The following is an 11748-nucleotide window of genomic DNA, read 5'->3' on the forward strand; positions in this document are numbered from 1 at the left end:
CGTACTTTATTTGGCCTTTTTAACTTTTTTGAGGTCCCCCAGAATAAGATGGCCATAAGGAACATATATATATGCTTCGACAATTCACATTTTCAAGTTAAAGGAGTATTGTTTTCTACATTGTCGTCTGATGTTACCGACGTATAATTAAAAATTAAACTTCTGCTGGTGTTTTTTGTATGTGTATGAAATAATAGGTGGTTATGTGTTATCAAAATAGGAAGATAGAAAGTTTTGAACGATAGAGTCATTAAAGTCATTATACAAGTAAGAAGTTATTTTTGCTATAAAACCAGGAAATAACCACCATTTTTGAAATCCCTATACCAAGTCAGGTCTTTGACACTTGCTTTCTCTTCATTTGGTGTGTTTGAGCTTTTTAAATTGCCATTTGTTATTTTACTTTGTGATAGTATATGTTTTCTATCTGGTCCTTTCTGTAGATGCTCTGTAAATAAGATGAATATGTTGTCTTGTATTGTTGTAGTGATGGCTATCGTATAATGTTATCATACATCAACTACTCTTTATGATGTGAGATTCTGACAATTATGCAGAAGCCGTTGGGTATGCTTCATGTTTTCGCAAAGTTCTATTTACTACGCCTGGCAAATTTTATGCTCTGTATAGCTTATGTTTTGAAACCAGTTACCAATATCTATTCGAAACAATATAAACTAACTATCGTGTTAATTTGACCTGATGATACTATTCGTAATACATTTTTGTTATTAAATGTTTACTTATTTAGTTTTATATCTCTTCTCTCTATTTTTGATTTATACCAGTTTCGATAAGTGTTTGGCATGACTACAAATTTTCACGCTTCTTCAGATCTAGCAGTGTTAAAATTCAGTATAATTGTCAACCACCTACTGCTTCACATATGAATGAAAACGAATGTATGGTAAAGTGTATTGATATCTTAAAATTAATTGTTTTCAAATGATAAAATATACAATAACGATAAAATAGATTCAACCTTTACTTAGTGAAAAAACATTCAATTCTTTTTTATTATCAAAATGGAAACAAATGAGGATGCAACTTGTTGTTCAGCAATATTTAAAAAAACATTTTATCACTTTAGATATAATCATGAACATCATCAAGCTGAAACATGTTGCAGAAACCATTCCTTTTTACTACACAAAAGAGTGTAAATAAAACATTTATAAATGTATTTACAAAACTTTCGATATTCCAGTTCAGTTCAAAAAAGCGGATGTTCTTTAAACTGACAAACCCAAACGGTAGACTGTTTCTATCAAGGGAACAACTTGGTTCATTTGTTGGAGAAAAACAATACGTATCTTTGAATATAAACACAATCGTTGTTACAAAAATATACATACAATCTTTCGATTTTTACAGTCAAAAAGTTTTCTATGAATTTTCAATAGATCTTTTCTCTTTCTGTCCTTTTTACGCACATATGAGCTATTGTTATACCTGTGTTTGTATGGAAACACTTGGACCACAGAAGTTCACCGGGATACTAATGGGATGATATGCTGTTGATCCTTTGGTATAGTCTTTAAACATACTTCTGAAATTTGTAGGAGGTATTGTAACGGGTACATAATGTGTTCCAAGAGGGTGAAGCACAAAGGCGGGTAAAGGCACCTGTTTTGAATCAAAACGACCATCCTTCTCAAAGTCATTCTGATTATGTGGATTTTTATTTTCCTTGTAATAACTATTTGTAGAACTATTTTCAGATCCTAAGTATTGAATGTATTCAGTGCTGGGGCTTGAAGTACTGTAGCTTACTATTTTTCGCTTTCCTTGTTCATTTTCATCCTCCATTGAATCTGAAGATCTTTCACCTTTGTGATCCCAAGGACTTCTTTCTTTAGAAAACCTTTTTGTTATATTGTGCTTAAATTTGTACGCATGTGACTTGTGGTAAACAATCTTGCTGTCATGAGTGCCCTCGGATGAATTTTCCTCACTGGAGAATAAACTGCCTCTTGAGCCGTTACTTTCATCTCTATCTGCTGTATCTCCCTGAACTGACTGTATTGTAATGCATGATACGTTTTCTTCTGACAATGACTGGCTTCTAATGCTGCTATATCCTGATGTTCGGCTTATTGTTTGTTCTGTTCGCTTTAGCAGGGTACATAGATGTTCATCTTGTTTTATCATTGCAATGTTGTTTTCTGAAACTCCCATGCCTTGTAGCATTTGACCATTGCTCTGTGAGCTAAAATTTGAAACTGGTGCTTCTGACGGCAAAGAATCATTAGGCTTTACATCTTGGATCTCAGGTGCAGTTTTTACTAAAATAGAAAACAATTAAATGAAATGTCTGCACCACAGGTAAGTGAAAAAAAAGAGGAGAGAGAAAACCTTAATACATTATAATTTAAGACAGAAGGTCATCTTGACATGTCTAGTTTATTAATCTTAAGATGTTTTAAATTAATTTTTATTAATAATTAGCAACACTTATATAAGTATTAAAAATTATCAAATAACGAGAAATTTGTTGATCAACTTTATACACAAAAAAAATTAAACTGTTGCACCAGGAGCATATGATACGTTCGTAGTTTGTGTTCAAGATAAGAAATCTCCTAGAAAAGTCAATGATTAAACAATGAACACTGATTACACCATACAAAAATATAATATTTCAAACCTCTTCGTAGTTAAGGTTGCGCCCAAACTCTCTAACAGACAATGCAATGACTGTTTGCATAAGCAGCAACCTTAACACATTTTAGTGCTATTTATGTAACATCCAAGACAAAACCATTGATATAACAATGTAAAACATTCATCATGCAGAACATTAGTGAAAAACTAGTACTGGAACATTGCCTATTAACTCTTCAAACAATCTTAAACATAACAGAAGATTATTTTGAAAATTGCATCACCAGTTTTAAAATGACTCGTCTCAATTCATACACATCTGTTAAGATATTCAGATAAACTACCGAACAACTGGTCATGGAATTTTTAGCAAGTCAACAGTCCTTCATGGCTTCAATAAACATTACATTGAACACCAAATCGGAGGACTTACCTTGTTCGTATTGGATACCAACGCTTCATAAAATTCCGTACAAACAACGGTATATTGCTGGCTCATCTTCATGTTCCACTAAAGAATTGTTCATTAGATTGATTAAAATTCTATCCGCAGTGAAAGAGGGTCTTCAGAAATACTGTGAAACTGTTAACTCGCTTAGTGGTATTAACTATATGTGGATTCTTAAAAATTCTAAAGAACTTCTAGACAATTCTAAATCTCGATCTTTTTCTGAAATTAGTTCTATCAAAACTTTTGATTTTTCAACCCTGTATACCACCATTCCCCATGTGAAATTAAAAAATCGTCTAAATTAAATAATCCACAATGACGTTCAACATAAAAATGGTAGCATACGCTATAAATTTATTACTTTGGGATTTCATAAGGCATATTTCGTTAATAGTGACAAACAAAAAGGTAAAACATGCTACACAGAAGAACAAGTGGTCAGTATGCTTGAGTTTCTTATCGACAACATATTTGTTGAGTTTGGAGGTAGACTTTTTCAACAAATTGTCGGCATTCCTATGGGAACAAATTGTGCGCCTCTTCTTGCCGACCTCTTCTTATTTTCATATGAATCGGAGTTCCTCAAGACACTTGTCAAAAACAAGAAGATCAAAGAAGCCAGATTATTTAATTTCACTTTCAGATATATTGATGATGTTCTTTCTATAAACAATCCGAACTTTTCTGATAGGGTTCCATTAATATATCCCCAAGAACTAGAGATTAAAAAAACAACAGACACGGCTTCCTCGGCCTCATTTTTAGACTAACATCTCGAATTTGACTTACACAGTCATCTCAGTACCAGAATCTATGACAAACGACACGATTTTAATTTTGAAATTATAAATGTCCCCCACCTTAGTAGCAATATACCAACTTCACCTGCATATGGGATATATATTTCCCAACTTATTCGATATTCAAGAGCTTGCAGCTCCTACTCAGACTTTGTAAAACGTCATCAGTGTCTGAGTAGAAAGTTAATGAACCAGGGGTACATGTATGTCAAAGAACGTCTCGTCCTTTTTCTAAAAATGTTCATCGGAAGGTACCAAGACCTTGTTGATAAATATTCTGTATCAACTTCACAAATAATACACGATGGTCTTGATATATAGATTCTGCGTACTGATGTTGTTTATCATCCTAACTACGTGTTTTATAGTTCTTTCATTTGTCCTTGTTCTATTCTTTTTTTTTTTGTCTTTATTAATATTACTTTTACTGTTAAGTCTGTTTTTGTTATATCCTTTTGGCGTAACTCTGTGCTTAAGAATCCCATCATACTTTGAACGACAAAATTATTTTATGATATGACTCTGTACCTATGTATCTTGTCATACTTTGAATACAAAATTATTTTATTTATTAATATTACTTTTACTGTTATGTCTGTTTTCTGTGATACACATTTGACGTGACTCTGCACTTATGTATCTCATCATACTTTGAACCACACTATTATTTTATTCATTTTTATTACTTTTACTGTTCAGTCTGTTTTTGTTATTATATCTATTTTACGTGACTGTATTTATGTATCCCGTCATACTTTGAACGACAAAATTATTTCATGTCTACCTGTGCGAATTTCAAACGCGCAATTTTACACCAGTACTTAAAACCCTCCATCCTTTATGGGTGCATTTTACATATATACATTAAATCGTATAATATAAACAAAATGAGGATGTTAAATTTGATGTATTCCTTTTTGTGCTTCTTCGTAACATTTGTTGTTTTTATAGTGATTTAGATGATAACACAATGTTGACTGCTGTATCCCTATTTTTTTTTTTACCTTTTTACCTATTGTGTCAGCTTGCTTTTGTTCACGCATCGGTGACAATCTAATGGAATTTGATGCGACTGTCATACAAGTGAGAGGTTTAGCTAGCTATAAAACCAGGTTCAATCTACCATTTTCTACATTTCAAATGCCTGTACCAAGTCAGGAATATGACAGTTCTTGTCCATTCGTTTTTGGTGCGGTTATTTGATTTTGCCATGTGATTATAGACTTTCCGAATTGATTTTCCTCTGAGTTCAGTATTTTTGTGATTTTACTTTTTTCTTAATGACTTTCAATTATGCCTAAGACTGACGAAGAAGTCTCAATTGATATGGAACTGAAAATATTAGTTTTTACACCCAGTGACATGTACACTGTATTACAGACTATTGTTCAGACAATCACACATTGTGAAAATATATTTTCAACAAAATAAAAGTCTATTAAACATAAACTTTGAACTAAAACTAAAATAAACCACCAAAATAACTACACAGACTAAGAATACTACTAGTATTACAAATGTATTAGTTAAAGTTAAATACATTTCAGCAATTTAGAACAAAGGAAGTACATAACCACAGAGGAAATATTAGATTATCAGTAGAGTGCATATGCATCAATGCAATTGTGTTTTCTTATTACTTTTTGCTGTAAGCACAGAGCTATGATTTTGAGTCGTAGAAAATAGATTCGTCATTTTAAAAGAGAAAAATGCATCCTGAAAACAGTTTTATAAGAAGAGAATTGCAAAATGTGAAAAAGATGTGTATTGTTAATAATAAAAATTGTTCTTCGAGTCCAATATTGCAACTTTTAACATATTTATATGAGTGGGCTTTTTTTTTTTTTAATAAAACAAGAATTTTATCCATAGGCTGCTATGCCCCATTGCCACTATCACATTTTTTTTTATCGCAACGCTCTAAAAAGGTTAAATGGGAGTATCACTAGATTTATTTCACCTGACTGGGCGGGGTTTAAAAAGTTCGCTTATTTAAAACCAGTCCATCTATAGACAGGAGTTTTGGGATAAACTCATCAATGAAGTGTCCATTTATTCATCCCATATCATACACTCATTTCTTTTGTATATACATTTGATGACATTGATAGGTGATTAGAATTCAATAATAATTATAACGGCAATCTTCCTTATCACACACGTCTTCAAATAGACTGTCCTTATGCAAATTTAAATATAAGCTCAGCCCGAACAGTTGAAAAACATTGGTTATATCAGTGGCAAAGTGGTCTAAGTAGTTGATCTACATTATCACTAGCCAGTGAAAATATCTGTTTAGTTTGAACCCCATATATGACAGGTGTGTTCGATTCCGATCTTGATTTACTACGATTGTCAGTTTTCTTGTCCGCGTTCGGCGGTTTTCTCCTGTCATTCCCACTTCCATTTCCTGACAGCCACAATATGGACAAGAGTGTTTAAAGTGGCGTGAATCACCAACAATCAATCAATCATATTCTGGTTTGTTTGAACTAAATGCTTTTTTTGGCAAGCTATGAAAGTTAATGCTCATTAAGTATCAACCGCAGATTTTTACGCAGACTTTTTTTCAGATGTTCAGCTGTTTTATGAACATTTATTTATTATTCTTTTTGTAAATGCATTATATCTTTTAATTCCATAGTTTATTGCATGTACAAATAAGTATCAATAGATAAAAAAAAAAAGTCAAAGTGGTTTTGTTAAACGTATCCATCGATCTGTAAAATATAATTTTTAGTAGTGTCTTTAATCATCAAAAGCGTTTTGGTTATTTGATAAGAAGTTACGGATTGCTTTTAACACTTGTTTTCTTTAACTTGGTTTAAACTATGTAATTTTAGAACTGTTTGCTGTAAGTTCTCTTTGCTTATGATCAGATGATATTTGACCTTTGATTGTATGAACAACGTAAGTAGGTTGGTTACAGTCGAATTACTTTTGACTTTATCTTTGACCTCATACTTTTTCATGGAACCTGCAGTGTCCTTCTTCGAACGCATGACATTTATAAAGAGTTCTTTTTAAGTTTGAGAAATAATACAGTTCTCATTAACCCTTTAGGAAAAAGTGGAAAGGGATAAATATAAGTTGCAAAACTTGTTTCCCAATCCACTATTAATAAATATGTTTAAACTAACCCTTTAGGAAAGATGAGCTAAACATCAACATCATGTCACAACACTAATAAAAATGGTTAATACCTGTTGATATTCTAAGATGTTTCTTACTGCTATGATCTAAAAAAGTTGTAATTCTCTGAAAAAAACCATCTTTAAGATCCATCCCTTCAGTGTAAATTAGATGTCGGAGTACTTCATCCTGACATTCTTTATATCCCATGTAAAACTTTTCTTGGCAGCATGCGTTTGTTCCACCACAATCCGACGATAACTCTTTCTCCATCATTTCTAAAATTATTCAAATGCAAATTTTGTTACTTGATAATTCTCTATGTTGTATTTATGATGTTTGAGAAGAACAATATAACAAGGAAAGGATACAACTGAATTTGGTTGCTTTGATTCATTTATACATAGGTATTATTATCAATCTATTAAACATTGTCAATAGATCTTTCCTTTTCTGTCCTTCTGAAGCACAGATATTGATATATTGATATATTTCAAAAGTAAAATTGAGAATGGAAATGGGGAATATGTCAAAGAGACAACAACCAGCCCATAGAGTAGAAAACAGCCGAAGGCAACCAATGGATTTTCAACGCAGCGAGAAACTCCCTCACCCGAAGGAGTCCTTCAGCTGGCCAACAAACAAATACTCTATTTGGCCCTTTTAAACTTTTTTGGATTCGAGCGTCACTGATGAGTCTTTTGTAGACGAAACGCGCGTCTGGCGTACATACAAAATTTAGTCCTGGTATCTATGATGAGTTTATATAAGAACACTGATAACAAACTCTGAATTATACACAAGAAAACTAAAATTTATTCATACAAGACTAAAAAGGCCACAGGCTCCTGACTTGGGATAGGCGAAAAAATGAGACGGGGTTTAACATGTTTTTGATATCTCAACCATACGCACAGTAACACTCAGTAACTTATTTATAGAACCGAAAGACGAAAACTAGTAAATCATAATTATATCTATCCATGATTGTCTGTAAGCAATGTCTACACTGATGTTTGAAACAGAGACCATATATTCGCATGTGACAAATTACTGATTAGCAATGGCATATTTTGAATACTTATTCGTAAAGTCTATAGAAAAACAATCTTTAAATCATAATGCTAAAATTACTCTTATATGAAAGTATGTGGAAAAATGTATTTTGGGAAGGAGCCTAATGTCCTACTTCGTCGATGGAAGCCTTTTTTCGGCAAAATATCACATCTCTAATGTTGAACTGAAACTATTAGATACACTAATTGTTTATATATTTCATACCTCTAAAATTATGCAAGTTCAACAAGTTTCGTATAAGCTTGGATGCAATTTCTATAATCTCCGTCTTCTCAATACGACCTTGGCCCTGAAATATTTTATGGAATTAAATTTAAGATTGGCATATGCAGATTTATAAATTATTCGTGTATCTGTTTATATTTTCTTATTTCTGAGGATTGAGGAATAATTGTTTTTCGTTGTTATTTCATATATTGGTTTTGAACAATTCTGAAGAAACGGCAATATTAAATTCTTACTTGAATGTCGATTAAAAAAAATCTACGGACTCAAAATTTCCCACAAAAAAATGTTTAATAAAGAAAGTTAAAGCGAGAATCTCTATTGACAAAACTACCCTAAACAAACTCATATCAGCATCCATTTTGAAAGCTGAAATAAGTAAGAATAAAAGAAAATAAGTATTCTACCTGTTTCAAATAACTTGGTGGGATAAGCCGACTGAGTTCTGCCAAGCAGTTATTCATGCGATCTCGTCGCCTCTTCTCTATGATTCTGTGTGACATTGGATCCTAAAATAACCAATGATATTGTCAGTTTTAAAAAAATCATCAAAGACAATTACCATAGTTCCCTTCCATAAAATATTTGGTAAGGCAGTCGATCCACTAAGTCCCTTGACAATGATTGGGTCTTTATCGGGCATGAATGTTTTAACTGAAAATTCGATTTTTTTCAAAGAGAGTTTCAGCCTTATTTTTAGTACAACAAGAATTAAAATGCATCATTGTCATCATTATAAGGCAAAACAAAAACCCTCAGGTACAGGCATGTCATTGGCAGCAATAATAAACAAGTTGTAGTAATTAGATGTACGATTCCAAATTAGATGAGTGTTACATATGTTTCTACAGTAATTGTCTTTGATCTTTAGTATTCTAGAATCTAAAGATCAATTATTTTTACTATCCCGTCAAGTATTTTTTTCCGTTGTTAAGGTCAACAACATTCGTAAATGAAAACCAGTTCTGTTCCGTTGCATAACATTCTGTCAATTGCATGAAAGAATTTTATGTCATGACTTAATTCGCCATTTTCCTTTTTTTTCAAAATATATCGAGGGTCGTCTCCTAAGACTTATGGTGACACTCTAATAAGTTTGATTTGCATTTTCAAGCTTTCCATTGTAGTCCTGTCATGTAATGTTTTCATTTTAATGGAATATTTAACATTGCCATATCAGTGGGAGGTTCGGCATGCCACAAAACCAGGTTCAACCCACCACTATTTTTTTTAAATGTCCTGTACCAAGTCAGGAAAATGGTCATTGTTATATAATGGTTCGTTTCTGTGTGTTCTACATTTAAATGATGTGTTTCTGTTGTGTAGTAGTTCTCCTCTTATATTTCATGCCTTTTCCCTCAGTTTTAGTTTATAAACCGGATTTGTTTGATTTTTCTCAATCGATTTATGAATTTCGAACAGCGGTATACTACTGCTGCCTTTATTTACCAGTCATTTTTATCAGAGACAATACAGTGTGAAAATCTTACCCTTGGCATTTTTGTCTTATTAACTGACTGGATTTCACGTTCGTCTGGTGATATTGCAAAGTTCAAAGGCCTGTAAAACATATCAAAACTGAAATAAACTGATGATCACAATTTCATACTATATAATATACTTTCTCTTAATAAAATCCATTAATTAACGAAATTAGTAAGAACTCTTCTAACTAAACTTGAGACATGGTATTCAAATAGCATGTCTCCCGTGATAATCAACGTGCAACTAAGCTCCATTTAGTGGCCAACTTTCTGTATTCAAAAATTATGCAACTCAAATAAGCATCGTCGTTTTGATTTATTTCAAACACTGGCAAAGAATAAAGAACACATGTATGCTTGCTTAAAATTAAAAATACTTTCAAAAAACTAATTGGTTGTTAAAACGTTTCTCACGAAAATGTTTTTCTGGCTATAGTACAAATGTAAGGAACATCTTGTTTTTTCCCTCTGAATTAGGGTTTTAATGTACAGTTTTTTTGTGTTTTTTTTTTTTACTTTGTCAGTAAATCCAATTAAGCAACTCAGATTTCCAAAATTATGTGTTGAAACACGTGCTAATTTTTAGCTTCAAATATCAAGCATATAAATCCAATCTTATAGAACTTATAAAATAAAACATGTTTTTTAAGTTTGCAAGAGTTCTTTCAGTTTCATCCATGATAGCATGCTTTGTTATGACTTATAGGAATTGCCATCGAGAGAGAAAAAACGATAAAATGTTCTTACCTTTCTGCAATTTCGAGCTTAATTCTCTTGGATGAATGTTTAGAATCATACATTGAAAATTCACTTGTATCCATTCTGATAATATTTGATATAATGACATACAACGACCTCAGTTCTAACTTTTGTAAATAAAGACCACATCACATCCAACGTGTCATATAATGTATGCATATGACATTTAGCTATTTTGAAAAAGTCACGTTGCAATTTATCAAGCTCCTCCTTCAAACAAGTCTACCTAGTGGTCGAGTATACAAAGAAATATAATTTTGAAACAGTAACTTATGTAAAAAAAAAAACGTAGCTGTAAACAGTTAAGATAGGACATAAATAGTGAATGTTGGAACATATGCACCGAAGATAAATATTTTTGATTTTTGAAAAAAGCTCAGATGTCAAACCATATTTTTTTTCAAAAAGTTCAGATGTCAAAACATGCGTCGAACCGTGTGGTAATCTAGATAAGTTCTGAAAGAAGCGAAGTCTGAGATGACCTTTCGCCACAGAACGACCAAAATATATCGCAAAACTAAGGGCATTATCATTGTTGTATTCATTAATACAATAAATGAATTGATGAAGGAAATTTTATTCTTAATTAATCTAATTTACAGGTTTTGTCGTCTTTCTACTCACGTGTTTTTTCTGGAATCACTGTGTATTGATACATACATAAACGTGTTTGTTAAATCTTAGGTATAATTAAAATATCTATAAAATCGATTACGTTTTACATTACAGACTTTTGATCAATGAATAGACCAAATTATAATAACTAATCAAGTGTTAATGGAAACCTCAGCTGAATGATAAAATGCCATCGATATTTATTATTTAAATGTGCACAGAAAATTATGTGTTTAATCAATAAACAATGAATTGTTTTAACTGGACACAGAGGAGGTGTGACAATCTGCACACAGGACGTTTGAATGTTTTGGGTTATAGATATATTGCAGTGATGATATGTTACAAGTAATTCAAAGCGTTAACATAAATTGGACACAAGAACAGATATTTGAAAATTATTTAATCAGCTTATAATTTGATAAATGACAAGTATAGTACAATTTTCCTGTACATAAATATAATAAAGAGTTTTTAAATGGTCAATTAATCGAATATGAAAAAAAAGGAGAAATTTATATTTAATGCATCTCCCTCAGTTTTAGTTTATTACCCCGAGTTTGTTTTTTGTCCATGGATTTATGAGTTTTGAACAGCAGTA

At 31.8% G+C, this 11748-nt stretch overlaps 1 protein-coding gene across 1 annotated transcript; it reads right to left on the reverse strand.

The window, feature by feature from the left end:
* Positions 1-1064: 1064 nt before the first annotated feature.
* On the reverse strand, positions 1065-10633 carry LOC143078950 (uncharacterized). Its single transcript, XM_076254031.1, has 6 exons — positions 10521-10633; positions 9780-9849; positions 8697-8798; positions 8269-8353; positions 7059-7265; positions 1065-2285 (listed from the first exon to the last, which is right to left on the reverse strand). Exons 1-6 carry the CDS (start codon positions 10592-10594, stop codon positions 1447-1449), a joined length of 1377 nt encoding a protein of 458 aa, XP_076110146.1. The 5' UTR covers positions 10595-10633; the 3' UTR covers positions 1065-1446.
* Positions 10634-11748: the final 1115 nt, after the last annotated feature.

The sequence above is a fragment of the Mytilus galloprovincialis genome, chromosome 1 (genome assembly GCF_965363235.1).
Source record: "Mytilus galloprovincialis chromosome 1, xbMytGall1.hap1.1, whole genome shotgun sequence".
In the NCBI taxonomy this organism is placed as follows: Eukaryota; Metazoa; Mollusca; class Bivalvia; order Mytilida; family Mytilidae; genus Mytilus; species Mytilus galloprovincialis.

Bases quoted from the DNA above. Each gene is read 5' to 3' on its own strand.
- LOC143078950 (XM_076254031.1), bottom strand. From the start codon at position 10,594: ATGGATACAAGTGAATTTTCAATGTATGATTCTAAACATTCATCCAAG. The intron at 8,799-9,779 runs GTAAGATTTTCA...TGGTTATTTTAG, and splicing joins ATAAGACAAAAATGCCAAGG to GATCCAATGTCACACAGAAT. The intron at 7,266-8,268 runs GTATGAAATATA...GAATAATTTTAG, and splicing joins GAACTTGCATAATTTTAGAG to AAATGATGGAGAAAGAGTTA.